The sequence below is a fragment of the Styela clava genome, chromosome 13, assembly GCF_964204865.1.
Source record: "Styela clava chromosome 13, kaStyClav1.hap1.2, whole genome shotgun sequence".
NCBI lineage: Eukaryota > Metazoa > Chordata > Ascidiacea > Stolidobranchia > Styelidae > Styela > Styela clava.
The window spans coordinates 3,905,736-3,926,576 of NC_135262.1; the positions used below are offsets into that span (position 1 = coordinate 3,905,736).

Below are 20,841 nucleotides of genomic sequence, written 5' to 3' on the forward strand. Positions count from 1 at the left end.
ATATAATTGAACACGAGATGGTTCGTGCCGGAGTCACTGGCTCTGGCGATTTCATGGCTTTATTAATAATAACTAAATTCAAACATGCGGTTTGATTTCATCCAGTATCAGTACAGAGTTCATGGAATAACGTTATGATTAGACCAGTGTTCTTCAACCTTTTTTTATCGTGGCATACCTTTTACAATTTTTCAAGACTTTGTATACCTTACAAATATCAATGTTTATTTGGGGCTTGAATAAACATTAAATTTTAAGCACATATTGTACTGCGATATCATCATGCGTCATCTTAGCGTCTACGGGAATAATGTTCAACCTAAATCAAACGAAGTGCATGGCAGCCACCAACCCAGATACGTGACCGCATTATCTGTAATTCTATATAATTTGTGATGTAACAATGTGCTCACATCGGTCCTTTGCATAAATAATATTTTATATTTCATGTGCGCTCGTGTACCCGGTTGAAGAGCACTGGATAAGACCGATTAGAACCACATTTTCCCGTCGCGGACGAATTCCCCACCAGGGAGAGAATTTTGAGATTCCTGAGGAATAATTTTGCTGTAATAATATTTATATTCTTCAACCCAGATACGTGACCGCATTATCTGTAATTCTATATAATTTGTGATGTAACAATGTGCTCACATCGGTCCTTTGCGTAAATAATATTTTATATTTTATGTGCGCTCGTGTACCCGGTTGAAGAGCACTGGATAAGACCGATTAGAACCACATTTTCCTGTCGCAGACGAATTCCCCACCAGGGAGAGAATTTTGAGATTCCTGAGGAATAATTTTGCTGTAATAATACTTATATTCTTCAACCCAGATACGTGACCGCATTATCTGTAATTCTATATAATTTGTGATGTAACAATGTGCTCACATCGGTCCTTTGCGTATATAACATTTTATATTTCATGTGCGCTCGTGTACCCGGTTGAAGAGCACTGGATAAGACCGATTAGAACCACGTTTTCCTGTCGCGGACGAATTCCCCACCAGGGGAAGAATTTTGAGATTCCTGAGGAATAATTTTGCTGTAATAATACTTATATTCGTCAATTCCTAATTACTACTAAACAGGAATACTTATGTATGTACACATTATGAACTGCATGAAAGCCGGTAGGGTACTCCCGTAGTATGTGCAACAAGGTGGCGTACACCGGAACGTAGTATGTGTACCAGGTTAGGGTTAGGCCATAATTTCAGGTACAAATACTACGAGAGTAACTCGGCTACTCCCCGAACTCGTAATAGAACTGAAATAAGAAAAATTGGGTAAAATTATGGCCTAACCCTAATCTGGTACACATACTATGTTCAGGTGTCCGCCATCTTGGTTTACATACTACGGGAGCGCCAACGGGAGATCATAACGGTAGCTAAAGATCTGTTACAGATTGAACAAATTAAGTAGGTTTTATGCATAGTAAGAGAGGAATTAAGAGTTCTAAAATAAGGGGAGGGTTTGAACCTAATTTCTGATCAGCTTTTCTCAATGCTAGTTGTCTGATAAACAAGCATCTGCTACCGTTCCCATCCATTTGATAAGGTTTTATCTGCTTTTGCCCAACATAGTCAACCCAAGACAGCGATTTCGCTGATCAAGTAGTATTATAATCATTTATTTGCTCATTTTGACGTATTTCTGCGAGAAATATCGATATGTATTTTATTTATCGTTGAGAAAAATACATACAAATGCAAACTGTACAAAATACCAATATTGGATATTTATATTATCAGAAATTTTTTATATGCCGGAACTGATAGGCTACAAGAAGAGTTTTTGCTTATTGGTCGCGAAATATCGTACACATAAAATCTACTCTAAATTTAAAATGATTTGGCAGGTTTTTATTTAAAAGCAATATTTTGCGCGAGGCAATGCGGTCACCCAGCAAGCATAGTCTAAAGACGTATAACAAAATCAAAATTTCGAATAATTTAAACGATTATTGAAAAACATTTTCTCGCACGTCGCATTGGCCATGCTTATATCGTTATTTGTACCGTCTGTATTAGGATTTATATAGAGTCAAGTGTTTACCATATAACACGAATTGTACGTTATTATGGCAGACGTATGGTGCTTGAAACGATATATTTAGTGATAGTTCTGAATCATCCCTCTGTGTATTTTCACCCGGAATGCTACGACAAAATTGGGTACCGTTCAAAATGTCACGTCGATTAGGTTGTCGACTATCGGCAAAAACATTCTTGGCAAATAAAGTGTCATCATACTTGGCGACCTTAACAGTACCATTTACTATTTACTTTGTATTGCATGTTAATAGTACTAATTTTTGTAATGTATGTTCGATGGTGTTTCACAGCTTTGTTTTCCTAAAACGCCTTAACTGTATCAACAACACCAAACAAAATATTTATCTTTACCTTAGCATATTCAACAGCAATGTATTCATTAGTTTATTTAAAAGACTTTATTTGCTAAACTTGTGCGAGAGTCTCGAAAAAGAATTCTGTGATTGATCGAAGTTTACAAACTCTCGTAATGACCTAATCCAAGCCAGCATCGAAGACCTCATTTAACTTGATATTTCACCGAAATCGCCAATATATCTAAGGATCTGTGCAATGACGCCCAAGCTGAACATAGCGATCGATAAATAATAGTCAAAAACAGCTATATTCAATGAATTGCATGCGCCTTTGTTTGTCCACTATATACCGTCATGAGAATTGTGGCAACTCTCGAACAAGTCTACCTCACTAGCTAGAATCTGCAATCATCTATGCTCGGATATCACAAATAGTTGTGTGTGGAGCAGGAATGGTTTCTGTCTTGAATAGATAGATAAAATTAACACGCATTTTCTGTAGAGTGTGTCTCCGATCAAGTTTATTTCAGTTATCTGAATATGACTTCCCAATTTCATAAAAATTGTGACTGTCAATATCAACTGCTAATATTTCACAACCCTATACTCAAGGTATCATCTTGTTTCAACAATCACTTGTTTATTTCCTATTCATAACCCAATTGATTTTACTTTCATTATTTTCGGAATGGCTTCGACTGAGTCTACATCGCTGAATTTGGAATGATTTGATCGGGTTTTTCATTCAAGAACATCTTTCCCGCAATGGGATGGGTTATTGGTCAACCAACAAGCAAAATTAAATCGAAATTGCAATTAATTTAGATGAATGCTAAATAGCCTTTTCCACGCGCGTTGCATTGGCCTTGCTTGTATCGTTATTCGTATTGGGCTCTTTCATAGGTCAAGTGTTTGCTTTTTCTAAGTTCATAAAAATTTTGACTGTCAAAAACTGCTAAGATATACAACCCTGTACTCGATGTCTCATCTTGTTCCAACAATCACTTGATTCCTCCCTATCCATAATCTTTTCTCTCGTTATTTTCAGAATGGCTTCGACTGAAACTCTATCGCTAAATGTTGTTCGCCGTCACTCTCCCGTATTTTATATCAATCATGTCGCCTTCGCATCCCCGGTATAAGTCACGTGACTTTGTTTTTGTTGTCGCTCGTCCTAAATTCGATCTCCGACCAGGTCTGGGTGAGACATGACGTCTTGAATATAAATCTAGCATACGTGCTGCGATAAATATTTTGTTAGGGATTGAACACTGGACCGAACTTGTTCAACTTTGGGCCAGGTCCGTGAAGTTTTTCGTAACCTAATAAGAGATACTGTCGATTGGGTTTCTGTGGACCAACTATTTATCCTTCTATGCTTTTGCCGAAGTTTCAATTTAAAAAAATAAAATTAAAATTAAAAAAGGATTCCAAATGTGATGCGATCTTCAAAGTAATTCAACAAAATAAAGCGTTCATGTTGTACGTGTTCATCTTGTACCGCCATCGAAATAAATTTTATTTCTTGAATTTATTTAATTTTGATTGAGCTTTCCACTAAACACCACGCGGCGAACGAATTCAGTTGAATTGCTTTAAATATTGAATTATTTTGAAGATCTCTCACAAATTGAAAAAAAAAAATTTTTTTTTCAAATCAATGACTTGTACTGTGTGCCTACTTCTTGTCCTGCTTTGGCTAATTGTCAAATCTTTTTGCGCGTTGTTGAATTACTCAAAATGTATAAAAGAAATTTTAGAAATCAACTTTGATGGAAAAGTAGAATCTCGGCATATTCAAAAATTTCTTATGAAAAAGATCGATGCTATGATCTTGGCCTCTAATTATTGAGCCCCTATTTTGAGTTTTTTTTTTTAAATAATAGTTATTAAGTGGAGCGTTAGTGTTGAATCGTACAATTTAATATTCCTGTTGACTCTTTTTTTCTACAAAACTTCGTGCCACACTGTCTTCTTCGTTGCAATAATTTTTCAACTTTGCACTTATTTATGGCGAACGTGACAATGCGCTCGTCGCAAATGTTGTGGGCATGGTATTTTTGCCACCTACTTTGAAATTGAAATGTATTATAATAAAATTTCCACCTTGCAGAATATTTTTACGCATCCAAAATTATAAGCTGGTTTTTATTTGTTGTGCAAAAAATCGCCATTTTGTCTTTGTTACTTGGAGGATATTTAATTCAATTTCACTAACTTCACAGAGCAGGTACATAAGGCAGTTACTTCCATCTACCAAGCAATATTTTTATTCATTTTATTTTATATATTTTCGTTAAAATTCCATAAGAATGATGCAAAAACTATTATCCCCTATGGTATTATTGTACCGAAATTTTACTATATCATCAAGGCGTTACCTCAACCATTTTGCGGTAACACGATTGTTTTTCTTGCGGTCGATCCGTTCGCAACTCCCCGATGTCAATTATCACCGGAGCAGTTAACTCGCATTACTTTTTCAATACTACATCAATACTTTTTATATCTTGACTTTTATCGCATCGCCTTAAAAATATATATTTGCAATAAAAAACACCTTATACTCGACAATATTGTTAGTAGTCAGTCTGGTCAATCGACGAAAAAATAGGATTTTGCGCATTTGTTATCGTATCGTATAATTTATCTGTTTTTTATTTCTTTTATTTTAAATGTATCAATTTTTCCATCGATAAAATGGAGGCATATGTTCAAGGCAGGCCTACTTTGGACAGAAATATTAAAATCTCGTACATGTTGATTGCTTTTATAGAGCCTTACTAGCCTAATAGTAATATGTATTCCTACAGACTTTTTTTTTGGAAAGCATTAATTTGCTCTAATTTTCGTTCAAATCTAGTTCTACGAATGTACCCGATATAACCCCGATTAAATTAGTTTAGAGTCCACAAACAGCCGTTAAAAACCAATGCTTGCGTTATTGATCAATCCCAGGAGATGCTTCAATGTCTGCGGTTGTTGGAGGTGTTTGCTTGAGTCAAGATGAACTTTACATATATCAGATATAATTCCTAAATAATCTGTATTAACCTGCGGTCAAGTGAAATTGAAGGTTGTGGGGGCTCAAGTGATTCGAAGCCTAAGAAACCTCCTTGGTGAATTAGACTGCTGGCAGTGAGTATATGGAATGGAATCAGTGGCGTATCTATACGTAAAAGGGAGCCCAAGGGAGCCCAAAATTAAAAAATTGCGCCCCCTCGATCGTTATTTGACAAGTTTTATTAACAGTTGTTCTCGAAATGAGAACCTTGTACATTATTATTTCTGTAAAAATACGAGTTTCATCCATTTCCAGTTTTTAATTAGTTCAGTAATAAAACTTTTTACGATCATAACTTTTCGCTATTTTTGCCCGTATCCCAACAACGCCCATTAAACGAGCCCTGGCTGGCATACCCTGGCCTATATACTCTACTGAGTGGAATATGACTTATGATGAACTTAACGTGTAATTCGCCTCAGATGTAATACACCAAAGATTCTCTATTTAACCCCTTTGTCAATTAGAAAGATAAGGTTATGGGTGCTCAAGTGATACAAAGGTTTGATACATTATACATCAGGAATTGAAAGGTGTGATTCGTATTAAGAAAGCTCCATGGTCATAAATGTTATGGAATGGTAGGTATGTTTTTTCACTCTTTAATTATTTCCTACGGAAGACTATGAACATAGCAGATGTCCGCCCATTTCCAACCTCACAATTACACTAGCTGGTAGTAGATCCCCGGAGATATTTCTATGTCTGCGTTCGTTTGAAATTGTATCGGAGGTGTTACTTGTCTCAAGAAGAACTTAACATATGTCAAATATGGTGACCGTACATTTGAAACATGTATCCGCGGGTTCAATCTATGTGCAGGTGCTAAAACCATGGGTCAGGGTTAGTATGGGTTCAAATTCACGTAAAACAAAAAAAAATTTCATGGGTGCAATAGTATGCAGGTGCAATTGTCGTGGGTTCAGCTGTACGTGGGTTCAAATGTAATGGAACCGTCAAATATAATATAATAGTCTGACGTCTGTATTACCTCGTGGTTAAGAGAAGGCGTTGGGAAACGGTTGGCGCGATCAAACGATTCATTGATACATTATGTTTCGAGAAAGCTTTGTAGTGAGTTAACCTGGTTAACGTAGGTATATGAAGTGGGATCTGGGGTTGAATTGATTTTTCAAGCAAAATTATTTTCACAAATATCAAAAGGTGATAGATGACATTCTTTTGGAATTTGGAATTAATTCGGCTCTTAATGTTTTCCTCAGAGTGTCCGATTCTTAGTCTTCTCATTTTTGTGCATCAACTACAGATCCAGTTTCCATAAATTTACAATGAATTGCATAAATTGTTCGTTGTGTAGGAGCCAAATTTTCTGTTAAAGGGCGCCGAGTTTGCCCTAATAATTTATTTGCTTCTTGCCTAAAAGCAATTTTGCTCCTCATTTCTTGGGTTAATCTCCTTATCATTCTATGGGTTGATGAAAAATGCAAACAATACCTAAATTTTACTACTTATCCGTACTATGTTTTCAGAAGAAATGACTTCATGATGTGTACCTAAAAAGCAAATCAAAATCAAAAGTGTATACCTACTTTTGATACACCCTGTATACATAACCTAACTCAGAACAGTTGGAGAATAGGTGGGTGGGGGGGGGGTCACCCATAAACCAATAAATTTAGTTCGGTATTGAATTCATAATTAATGTTATACGATAAAGATCTATTTGAATTTCAGAACCTAATTAGAAATATTTTTTTCTGTTAAAAGCTCCATTTTTGTGACAAGTCAATGATTTGCGTTGATTTTTGCGAATAAAACTTAATATATTCCATAATTCTACTGTAATATGAAATATTGGAAATCGCAAATTTTTAAATATTAATCTACTCAGATAAAGAATTTTATCAAACAACACGATCTTGTGAACTATAATCGCCGGTAATAGATACCTTTTGATCAAAACTGCGCATTGCTTTGTAGATAAAATTACCCCATTTAGATCAAATAATGATAATAAATCATAAATTTAAAATTTTGATATTCATTGAGTATGTATAGTCGTTTTTGTTTGTTTTGAAAAAAGTTGACTATTTGGTAATTCACCATAACCCGACTAAAAAGTCATTAAGGACCATAAGATCGTCGCGTTCTGTGTATTGTTTACATCATAATATACCAAGAAAACCAAAATGAGTAATAAATAGCTTGCGAATTCAATTTGTATATTTATTCTGACGCCATAATTACGTTTATTTTATCATAAACGCTTCAAAATACCTGGTACATAGCTTGCAAAATTTGTTAAACGTGGTATCTGAAAAAAACTTTTCTAGAAGTGTTATGACTGTGTGAAAAAAACTTTTTTGCGACTTTACCAGGAAACATAGTGCGTTTGATATGCTTCATTTTTTAAGACGTGTATTCACGTCTTTCACCTAGATTAAGGCCCTGTACAAATAATCTGTAAGTAGCTGCAATGTCTGAGGGTTTTTCCACAGTTATTAAAGTTTAAGACTTGAACATAGCTCTGTATGTGCCAAGTGAGGCTTTGCATTTTCATTTGCGAAATTATTAGTTTGCAGTGTTCAATGCGTGGACGAAATAAAATATCTGAATCTAAACAGGATCAGAAACCAATGTGACTCAATCGTAGTTTTTAAGGCCACAATGAGCTCCAGTTTCTCATAGTTGAAATGTGTTTAATAATATATTCCTACAAGCTCTGTCCAAGAAGCCTGGTTTTGAACGATTGATCGTTCTCTCAGTCAGCCTTTTTTTTTCTAACTGGCCTGTTTGAACAGATTGTTTATTTCATACAGATTTTTCACTTCCTTCACTCTTATGTTTATACTCCTACAAGGCTCCGCGCTAGCAGCCTGGTTTTAAACGATCGATCGTTCTCTTAGTCGGTCTAGTTTCTAATACCGGAATGAATTGTTTATGACAAAATATCTCGAGTTTGCACCCAAGATCTATAAAGATTGATATTGATATACTGGGACATTGACCTAGTCCTTAGGAAGTGGTTCCTAGCTATTTTTGATTGCATCCCTTCGCATATTTTGAAAGTCTTCATTCCTCACAAGAGCAAGCACTGAATACACATATTTTTTAAACGATATACTACAGTCGCTATGAATAAAACTTTGCTTTACTTTGTTGTTTAGTCTTTAATGTATGCATCACTGATGAGTGGTCATACGTGCAATCGGCACCCTGACATTTGTATAATAAGAATAGTTAAATTCCCCCCCCCCCCCCCCATTTAGAAATACCGCCACCGCCATAGGTAACGAATTTGACTCGGTTTTATGACAATAGACTGTCTAGGTTTCGAAGCCAAGATTACAATCGTAAGTTCCTCATCAATGTATCAAGACAACGCTTCCAAATTCAGAAGTATCATCGCCCATATGCTACCCAGTTTATTAGTGTTTTCCTTCAATTCCATTACATGTAAACACTTTAATCAACTCGCTCATGCCCTTTTTGTCATCGCGCATGGTACCACATGTATTCATTCATTGTTAAGTTGTCTCAGGGGTCTGTTGTTGTTTACGTTCAATATTATTTATCACAAGGTAGGGATGGGACGAGTCCGGCATTACAGAGATTCGACGAATCCGAGTAATAGGTCAAGGACTCGAATCGAATCCTCCGAGTCCGTGACGTCACAATGTAAGAGTGGAAAAACACGTTTTTGACCATACTACAGCATCGCGCGCTAACAAACATACGACGTAGCTCATATTTTTTGCCTAATGGTTCTGCAGATAGCTGTTGAATCAATTTAAAAATATATTTTTCTTTTTTTTTGGCTGCCATAATACAAACGTAAACGTGGGTCAATGTGCCCCTTGGCTGTGAACTGGATTTTCAGCCAACCACTTTGCGTCAATTCTGGGCGGCTATTTAGAAATTCTTACATGTCAAATAAAAAAATAAAAAGCTTTTGACTACAATGCTTTCCCATAATTCCAGATATTTCTAACCTTAAATTTACTATGCCGCGTGTGCAAATGGTAGAGAAACGCTCCATGCTTTCCATTGCTCCAAAGGATAGATATTTTGAAAGCGACTGGCGTATCATTGTTATAAGCTATCAATTGTTTTTACCTTGCGTTATATTATCTGGATATCTGTCGTCGTTTTTATTAGGAGTGTTTATAATACACACGAGTGATATTGTTGAATATCTAACCTTGAATTTCAACTAGTTACGGAAGATAGTGAGATTTATAGGGGGAAAAGTACAAAAATAGGCGTAAATTAGTAAAAACAGAATTGATTATAGACTCGATAAAAACGACGTGGACTCGAAATCGAATCCGAGTCCAAAAAATGCCTGGATTCGACTCGAATCCGAGTCCGGATCCGAATCCCGGCCCATCCCTATCACAAGGGGCTTGTGTGTTGTATTCGGGGTGAAAAATTCATAAGTGTTCCTCTTAGATTTCTCTACATGTAAACACCTCAATCAACTGGCTCGCGCGTGTAGACTTCTTCCGTCGCGCTCTTCAAGCGCATTGTATCTATCACGTGTATTCATCCTTGTTAAGTTGTCTCAGAAATCTGTTGTTGTTTACGTTCAGTATTATTTGTCACAAAGGACTTTGTGTGTTGTATTCGGGATGATGGACTTTATTAGAATCTAATAATATTTGTCCTTACTGGCGCAGAATTGAACGCCACCTTGATTTACAGTAAATCGGACGGAACCATACAAATAACCGTGAAATTAAATCCGTCATGAAACGAAAGATAAAATCAAGCCGTGATAAGGATTTGTCTGGCTACCTACCGACTTGTCGGTTTTAGCTAGGTGTGTTAAAAATAGTGAGTTCAAATTAAAATAAATGAGATTCGAATACATTATATTATAAGAGTGTTCATACAGTCTTGAAATGTTTTAAAATTGTAAAGGGAATTTATTGACACCATATATTATTTTGGACCTCACGGATGTATTAAATGAAGTAAAAATACTTAAACAATCACTGATTAAAAAACAATAAACCTGGTCAAGATATATTAAGAACTGACTTTATAACAAAATTGAAATTGTAAAGATATTTTATGGACACCGTGTCTTTTTAAAAACACGAATCGAGATTTTTAAATAGAACAGTGGATTTTCCAATCATTTGGCGACGTCGTATTTAATGTTAAACTTTGCAGCATGAAATTTTAATATATTTAAAGGAGTCATTTGAAATATCCAAGATGAAATAATTTGCAATTATAAAAAGAATTATAAATATTACTATTTATATGTGTTGTTGATTCAGTTTTGCAACTGCATTCGTAACGAATATTATAATTCATTTTTGACATTGAAGGATTAAGTTAGCTGTTATTGTTCTTTTTTTATGTTATTTTCTTATATTTGTTATAAACAGTAGCGTAGCCAGAAATTTCCGGAAGGGTGTTCTCGAATTTCTCATTGCCAAGTTAGTTTATATTGTAACGACCTACTATTTACAATGTGCCCATCTCATTTCGAGATTCGCGTTCGAAAACCATCCTCATTTCCATAACCCATACTTATCTATTGCGTTTGTACACGTCTAAGTATGTGCCCCATTTATCTCGGCTTTGTGCAACAATTCTAAATATATAAACCCCTATAACGTGAAATATCCTAAGCAATTCAAGAGTCTTTCTGCACACTAACACAAAGATATTTCTATAACGTCTGACCTTGGTCACGTTAATATATTTGTGTTAGTGTGCAGCAAGACTCTTGAATCACTTGGGATTGTTATCTCTACTCTTGCTACAGCATTCTTGCATTATATGTATACGGACCCACCGACACAAAAGCATAGAAGTAGGATAAGTAGTTAGTCCCGCTGAAACCAAATCATTAGCGAGCGTGAAATATTTTGCTATTTTCAGCGAGTATCATTTTCCGAGAGCTTGGGCATTGTGTATTATAGTGTGCCCCTAATCATCTTCAGTCAAAATTCGTTCTTATATCAATTCAAACAATTTCGCTGTTTTCGCTTTAATCGCTTGAAACGCTCTAATCAGGTTGAAAATTTTCCATTTGCAGTGAAGCTGTCCAATCTCATGCGCGTCCTTGGGAACGATGCGGTGCAAGATCCAACTAAAGTGGAACAACATGTCCGTGCTCAAATGGCCAAAAGAAAGCGTGAACACGAGCAAGCCAATGCAGCGAGAAAATTGACAACTGAACAGAGAAAAGAAAAGAAGATGAAGAAATTAAAGGAAGATGTTTCTTCGGGAGTGCATGTTGCTATCTACAGGTATGAGTTTACGCTAAAAACGTTATAAATAGCAGTTACTGCTGCCGCATGGTTAATACAATTCTTGAATGACCTGGAAGAGCTCTATCGATGTAAATCTACTTTTTAAATTCCAATATGTGCAATACATATTAAAACTCATTTCTCTTAAAAATGCATCTGAAACGCACAAGGGAAAAATTTTGTCGTTTGGGGGGAGGATTTGCTACAAAATTACTAGTAGTGGTACTTATGCATAGAGAGAGGGGAATAAATATTTCCAAAATAGACGGAAGGGGGGCTTTAACGACGAAGGTTGGGAACCACTGGTGTACGTCAATCAACGGTAAATAAATATTGTCTCCATCCACTGGCGTACGTTAATAAATGGTAAATAAACTTTGTCACCATCCACTGGTGTACGGCAATAAACATTAAATAAAATGTGTCGTCATCCACTGCTGTACGGCAATAAACGGTAAACAAAATTTGTCGCCATCCATTGGTGTACGTCAATAAACGGTAAATGAAATTGGTCGCCATCGCTTTGCGTAACCGGTAAACCATTTCCAGTATTTGATGTGTGAATAATTATTATTTTTGTTTTTTCTGAATGAGAATTTTCTTAAAATTCAAATTTTCCGAACTCACGTAACAATCCAGACATTGCGACTCTTTATAATCTTTTGAATAAATAAATTAGGTTACAATTGCGTAATAAAATAATAGATTAGATTAAGTTCATGCTTTCTAGGTCATTTGATGAATCTATATTTTGCACCTAAAGGTTTACGAGGTTTTATAAGTTCACTTGGCTAACACAAACAGTCTCCGAACTCGTAATAGAAATAAAACAAGGAAAATTGGAATGAAATTATGGCCTAACCCTAACCTGGTACACATACGGGAGTACCGACAATTTTTCGTTCAGAAAAACGGAAAAGAATTTTCACTTTTGACTTCCCAATGTTGAATGACAGCCGGATTTTGAAATATTTTTGATTGCTACAAATCCTAAAGTCTTTAATTTCTTTATTTGTGGTATTAAGTATTTATTGTTTATGTTACATGTAGTGTCGAGTTCAATTGCGACATACGTCTCTGACGCGTGAACCTAATATTATCGTAATAAGTGATTTCAGCTTCACACTGCAGGTTCTTCATTTCGACAAGTTTTTACATCACGTGCATCGGGTTATTTTTGAAACTTACGAAGAGCGTCCTGGCGATGCTGCCCAATGCCCACAATTATGTATTTCAGCTTCAAACCAATTATGCAGTTTATCTTACCAGGGTTTACCAAACTGAGGTCCGCGGACCCTTTGGTGTCTGCGATGGTGACCGTACATTTGAACCCATGTGTATATCCGCGGGATCAATCCATATGCGGGTGCTAAAACCCACGGGTTAGGATTAGTATGGGTTCGAATATACGCAAAACAAAAAAAAATCCATAGGTGCAATATATGCAGGTACAATTGTCGTGGGTTCAAATGTACGGGAACCGTCTGCGATGATTGCACAGAGGTTCCGGTTCGCAACGATATGAAAAGGGTCGATCGATCTTCAATGATCGATTTCAATTAAAAAGCCATTTTTTTTTTTTGAGCGTTGCGGACGAATATACATTGCTGTCAGAAGAGGCAAATAAAATTTTATTGCCTTTCGCAACGACCTACAAGTGTGAGGCAGCATTTTCAGCTCTTACCAATATGCTGACAATATACAGGTCGAGATTTGGGGATCCGTCTAGAGTCTAGAATAAATAAGACTCACAAACAAGGGTCCGTCGTCGAAAAAGTTTGGGATGGCTGGGGTTAAAATCGAATAATTTAACGCAAACAATACAAAACAGGTTTCCAAAGCGTTTTGTGGTGGATGTTTTTTAGATTGGATTTGATTTGTAACACCGATTTCACAATACTCATAAGATGTTAGAAACTCTGAATACCTAGCAAACAAAAACTTCAAACGTAGAAGATCCAACTTATTTAGAGATTTGATCAGATTAACATGGCAATGGAAACTCTTCATAAAATCTTCCGATATTACATAATAAAATAATTTGACTGCTTATTTATTTTTGTTGAAACTGTTTCATAACCGCGCAATAAGTTTGCGCTGTTTAAATCCGTAAATTATATATTTTATTTTCTATATTTTCCCTAATAGGTTATGCAAATTATTTTTGCATATTTGTGTTATCATAAACAATATGATAACGAATTTGTCATAACGAAATTCCACTATTTTTGTTTTGATACCTAAATGGAGCATATTCAGTTCTATTCAATGTTTTGTTTATTATTTTTTGTTGAGGTATGGGGGAGGGGGGGGGGGCATTTATTTCCCAACTGGTTTTCGAATTACTGTATTTTCCCGTAATTGCTAGACGTTTCCGCAACTAATTGGGCCATTTAATTTCAAAATTTTAGTACTAAAAATGGAATAAGTCGCTAGAACGCTATTGTTCTTACTTTTTCGAATTTTCTCAAAGCCCTACAGTATAGCCCTAAATTTTACTAATTCACAAAAAATACACGCTCACATGACATTAGGTATATTTACATTTAACACGTCTATTAACATCATAACATCTTAGCAATTGACTAATTTAACTGACATTGGATGACAATAATAGTCATTTGACCTTGGTATTCAAATATCCCAGCATTGCTATTTTGTTTATAAAAGTGACGAATGATCAGTACCGAGCAATTAAACTTTGACCCCATCGGAACACTTATTGTTCGTAGAGTGATCATGTGAATAGTTGTGATTAAAATGCGGTGATATACCTGAGTAGCTCAAAGCCTATATTAGTATTATGTATAAAAAAAAAAGGAAAGTTAATTGATTCCAACAGTATTCCAACTAAATATATATTTTTGTGGAGTTGAATTAAGACGGCCAACCCTCGAAGCAGGAATGTCAAAACGCTATCCGTGTGACGCAGTGTTTCCCAACCAGGTGTTTTTTTGTTTTTTGCGAAACCTCTTTTAAACATGGGCACCTTTAAATAATAATAATAATGACCTCATCCGTGGTGTAATAAATTAGGTACGATATTTGCCGAACTTTGAAGTTTCCTGTCCATTTAAAATCTCCGTTCACGGCAGTGGCTACGTGCGTAGTGTGAAGAGCCTTGTTCTGAGCTAGAATGTGAATAATTTCGCAAAAATGGCAGCTACGTGTGTTATTGGTCAGCGCTTTCTCCAGTGCGCGTGTCAGATCTTATCATTTAACTTTTGCAACCGTCGCCACCAATTCGTTACATTTTTTCGGTAACGCCTATTACTTAAATCCGATAGAAAAATAAACTTTTAAAACTTTTTGGTAGTTTTCCTATATTGTAATTGTAACGCCCATCTTTCAATCCCCCACTTATCGGCTTTTTGTACCCAAACCAAGCATCATTACCGGTGATAAATTGGTATTATTTTTACGGCTTTGTCGGGCGATTTTTCGCTTATTTCTTACTGTTTGCTTATTTCTTACTGCAACAATTTGTTTCATGATTGTGCATTTTTTACATCACAATTAGGCGTTTTTAGTTTAAAAATTGGAGGGTTGCACACATCAAGGCGACTGTGTGGTGCCAAGTTTTATTATCGGACTAATTTTGTGTGTCGTCAAAACTATCTTTAGGCTCACGTAAACAGTTTTAAGAGTAAAACGAACCAAAGTACCTCGATTCTCTCCTCACACAGACTGCAAAGGTTCGTTCTTTCTCAGGCCTTTATTCCTACACCTTGACTAACCCTTTCTGTCGATCATATAGGAAATGTGAAGCGGTTTGGCGCCCCCAGAGTACTGCTTGGCCTATTTAAAGCCAATGTTTTGTATTAGACCATTCAATAAGCTACTATCAGTAATCAGTAGTATTTTATTCTTTCACCATACTCAATATACAGTTATACGACCGAATATAATGATGGAAGGTAATTATGACATTTCAACCAATGCTGGTTAACGAGCAAAGACACCCATGATTACGTCTAATAGTAATTAGTACAGGAGGGAGAGAAAAAAGTTAAAATACTGAAAATTGTCACATGCCACCATTGAAAAGTACCGTCTAATATTTGCCTGTTCTGACCTAACGTATACAAGCTGCAGGTGGATCATCCCTCATTTGCACATATCTTCATTGGGGAAGTCAATATCCGAATAGTTCGCTACTCCTTGCACTCGGGCAATAGTAGGGACGTCCAAAACTAATCGAATATTTGAAATTCATCATATTCGATATTGTAAATTTTTGAACAATTTAGAATATTCTTATTAAAAAATTAGTGATTTTGAGCCGCCAGGCAAACAAATCTAAACGTACGATATCTCAACTGATAACAAACAACACAGAGAAAACGATGATCTTTATATTTATGTCGTTTTAGACATGATGAAATAGTGATTGAAGGTATTTTTCAATAAGAATGTTTTTGATATTTCATATTCGAAGATATTTTCTCAGAATGTATTCGGGATAGGGAAATATTCAGTTTTGATCATTACTGAATACAAGATAATTCATTGTGATATCTGCCAAAATTTTACTTGAAGTAACAAAAGTTATGGCTTCCTTGCAAACAAATTTTAGAGGGACATGTCCACTTTCTCGTAACGTGTGGCACAAAAATGCGTCTATTATGCGCGCCGTGTTTATGTTTGCAGAGAATACTTTACATTGTAAACAAATTTGGTTCATAAGGGGCTTCCTCAATGGCATTTAATCTGCTCAGTCGAAGTCAAAGAAATATAACTGAACTAGGTGCTCCCGAAGTATGCGAACCAAGATGGCGGACATCGGAACGTAACATGGGTAACAGGTTAGGGTTAGGCGATAATTTTTTTCCAATTTTCCTTATTTTAGTCCTATTATCAGTTCGAAGACTAGCCAAGAGCCTCCCGTAGTATTTATACCTAAAATTATGGCCTAACCCTAACCTAGTACACATATTACATTCCGATGTCCGCCATCTTGGTTCGCATACTTCGGGAGCCCCCTGAATGCTTGTTATTTTCATAGACGATATTGCCACGTGAAATATTTCCCTTGTTCAGGATGGCCGCCGTAGATTCTCCCGGTGTTATTAGCATATGGTTTCTAGACTTCTGGAAACTGTTCATGTGTGGGAGGGTTGCACCAATGTTTTCAAGTTCAATTACAGCTACTGCATCGTTTTTTTTTTAAACTTTGTGATTTGGTGAGATGAGTTCCCATAACAAACTATAATTTATCTCGATTGTTTCTGCGAAAAACATGATCAAAGTTCCTTCAAAATTTGCTGATATTATCATGAAACCAATAATAATTATGGACTGATCATTCGAGCCAATTTTTTTCTGAAAAGAGCTATTTAAAATTGTAGTAATAATGTTTTTGGTGGAAAAAAAGACAAAGTTTAGATTTAGTTAGCGGAACACCTGCTATCACCGTGATTTTATAACAAAAGATCTCTCAGAATATCATTCGCAAAAATCACCAACCAATCGTATTGCCGAATTCATAATTCGTATTTTTTTTTCATAAAGCCATGCCCGACGTCATATTTTTATATCATCATTTTATATCCCTGGCCATATTCTGCTTCGAATACAATACTGTCATTTTAAAATCGTATTTTATCGATTCAAATAGAGAGCGCATCAATCCACCAGTTTTCTATTCAAAATAAATCTTTAGCGGCACCTGCTGTTGTATTTGTAACTAAATTTGATTTTCTCGGAGCTGGTGTCAAAATTTTCACAATCCGGAGTCGTGAATTTTTTTTTTTAGCCTGTCAAAATCAGAACTTCCAGCTCCCTGATCAATCACTTTATATTTGCTCCGATATATATTCGTTATCTTATATGTTTAAAATATAAGCAGCGCAGTTGTATGAAAGCGTGGGTCACGGTTGTCCCGCCTCTTTATTAACGTTCCTTTGCCAGGATTTATTGGGATATTCTATCTTATCCTATTGCATAAACTGGGTTTTAAACGGCGATTGTTTTTGCACTTCTAGAGTCAAAAGTCTGCGAGATCCGGCGAAGAAATTCAAAATCGAAGCGAACAGTAATCAATTATATATGACAGGATGTGTTGTTTTGTTCAAAGATATAAACGTTGTTGTTGTGGAGGGTGGGCCGAAGGCGCAGAGAAAATTTCAAAGATTAATGATGATAAGAATGAAATGGGCCGACGAGAAAAAGTGGAAGAGAGGCGAGTTATGTTATATGTAAATATTGGGGATTTGGATATTTAAAGTTTCGTATTCATTCCTTGTGATATTGCAGAGTCACTTTGTCTTGCTTAGAATTTCAACTTTGAATAAATCTCATTTTCTGATAGTTTCTAGTTTGCAGTTTAATTGGAGTCATTGCACAGGTTAAGTCGTAAGATCAATTACACTCAAAATTGATATTTTATGGCGATGCTTATGCAATAGAAATGTCCTCCCACTCGGAGGTATATATATGATTTGGGTAGAGTTGTGTTTCAGCATTTGCCTCTGCACATCTCATGTGTTCCAGTCGATATTATTACTCTTAAGAATATAGCCCACTTAAATATAAATTATGATTATATGTTAGTGTGCAGCAGAACTCTCAAACTGAATAATATGGTCATGCTTATTCCGGCTACAGCACCCTTTCATTATACGCATACCAGCGCAAAGGCATAGGGGAGAAGGATTGGAAGTTAGTCCTGTTTAACCTCTACTGATACTAATAAATATGTTCAATTTTCAGATGAAGGCGAAGAGTCCGGCCCTAATTCATGCCAGCTTATATGGGAAGGCCAGTCGAAGTCGAAGAACTTCGGACCAATAACAGTTAAACAATGTTTAACCGAATTGGCCGCTCGAGAATTTTTCAAAAAACATGGCGTCGAACATTACTGGGATCTCGCTCACTCGACGAAAATTTTAGAAGAGTGAGTGTAATAAAACGAAGAATATCAATGTCGGAATATAATAAGAAGTGGACGAGTGATGTGGAGATATTGAAGGGCGGTGGCATTACTGCCAAGTACAAGCTTGTTTACAAGACAATAATAACAGCGACAGTTTGAGGCTGTCTATCCTTTCTATTTAACCGTAAGCCCGTTCTATTTATATGGACCCGTTGAATAGACCCTGGTTTGCTGAAAGGAGCCATATTTCAGCAATTGCATAATATAAAATGGCTACTTATCTTCGCTATATTTATCTCAACGTCGCCCAGTCGAAGCAAAGTCCCCAGCTATTGCTTAAGGTTAGAATGAATACTTTGACAATCGCTGATACTTCAGAGGCTATAGCTAGGCTTGTCCCTGCGACGGACAGATCAGACGGGGGTTGTTGCGAAATTTGAAATCATTCCATCCGTACTGCTAGGAAGTGGAAACGGCTAGAAGGGACTTTTACAAACTTGAGAGGTTCTTGGAATCAATTGGATTTCAAATTTTGTAATAATTTTTCAATGTGCAAAAAATTAAAACATAAATGTGAATATGAACCTATGAGGCGAATTTAATACAAAATATTTGAAATGATCACGAGGAGACGTATTTCTCAGCTTTTTATCATTCTATCTATTGTCTTGAAGCAGATTATGGTGTACTCCCGAAGTATGTGAACCAAGATGGCGGACACTGGAACGTAGTATGTGTATCAGGTCAGGGCTAGGCCGTAGTTTAGGTACAAATGCCACGGTAGTCACTTGGCTTTCCCCCAAAATGAGGAAAATTGTAATAAAACTATGGTGTCCGCCATTTTGGTTCCCATACTTAGGGAGTATCGATTATGGTGCTCGATTTCTCTGGAAACTTTCAGCAAGTGACTTGTTTCGTCTAAGTACAAATGTCGTTCTGCGATTCAACTATGTGAAAAATTTAATAAACGAAAATACAATTATCTTTGTAATCTGTGAGAGTGACTGGGCGATATTACAGATTAAAGTTGTTGTGCACACGGGTTTATTTGTAAAATTGTTGTTGGGTTGTTGTGAAAGGGTTTGCTTAGAAACTAATAAACTTATCGGTGTCAAATGCGCAACACCCGAACAGTCACTAAGAGACTTCCACTTTATGATTTAAATAAAGTGATTGGTCGTTATTACGTTAGGTCATTACGCCACTCGAAAAATAGTCGACATTTTCAGCAGATAACGACTTTTTAGTTGCGTAAAATATTCAATGCATGACCGACGCAAGCATTTAAAATGTCTTGTCATATTAATTTAATTGCGTCAAATTACGGTGAAATAAATACACTAAAACTCTATAAAATGCTACAGCAATCTAAGGCGCGGACATAAAATAAACTGGTCGAATATAAATAGATTGTCGGCTTTTTTGCGACCTTGGCATCTGTCAACTCCGATATATTATTTTGGCACTGGGTGCCAGCACTCAAGCTAACTTTAAAGATACTGCCGTTAGAGAAATCCCAAGTCTGCGTTAAAATACCAAAGAGTGAAATCAGCAACTTCGCAAAGTATTTAATTCATGTCCAATACGGGTATATTTAATAAATGTGTTTAATATAATTAACTGTTGAGTAGACCAAAAATATAAATGCATTACTTTTCCTGAATGCGGCGCCATAAATGTGCGTGCGAAAAGTATTAATCATGAAAAGTTCAATGATATAATTTTGAATTGGGAATAACTGGAACTGGTATTTTTACTCAAATAATATTGTACAAGTATCTCAATTCAATAATAGTCATTATAAATTGTCAAACAACTATCAAGGGGGCGCATTTTCAGACTTTGCCATGAGCGCCGTTTTACGTAGATACGCCACTGATGTGTTTACCCCCATTATCAAACGACACTCAAATTTGTATTACCTCAGTGAAGTTTGATTTGAAATGAGTTCATCTTCATGAGATAATGAATAATACCGAGTCCGGCCAGTTATGTCGATAGAGTTAAAATTCCGAACGTGGTCGAGAGACGTAGACGGAGAAAATTTGCTTTGCGGACCGCGTGTTGGAGACCCCTGGTTTGACTTGTGTAGTAATTTATTTGTTATTGTTGACGCTGTAATTCCCTTGATTGACAGTGTGTTTCTAAACAATTTATTACAAAACAATTGAGAGAGTCTTTGTGGGCAATTACTTGTCCAGGCACATCTCGCTTAGTCATGGGCGCTTTACTTTTGTGGAGAATGGCGCTCGTTTCGTTGTAAATAAGTTGAAATTAGTATAGCGACTTTTAACATTAGAACGATTAGTT

General features: G+C 36.0%; 1 protein-coding gene across 1 annotated transcript in view; it reads left to right on the top strand.

Annotated features, from left to right (window-relative positions):
- LOC120333168 (U4/U6 small nuclear ribonucleoprotein Prp3-like) overlaps positions 1-19,513 on the top strand; it is a 49,351-nt gene extending 29,838 nt beyond the window's left edge. The window contains exons 12-14 of the mRNA XM_039400534.2: positions 11,441-11,654; positions 17,642-17,838; positions 18,369-19,513. Coding sequence (XP_039256468.2) covers positions 11,441-11,654; positions 17,642-17,838; positions 18,369-18,556 — 599 coding nt within the window. The 3' untranslated portion in view covers positions 18,557-19,513. The remainder of the gene's footprint in view (positions 1-11,440; positions 11,655-17,641; positions 17,839-18,368) is intronic.
- Positions 19,514-20,841: the final 1,328 nt, after the last annotated feature.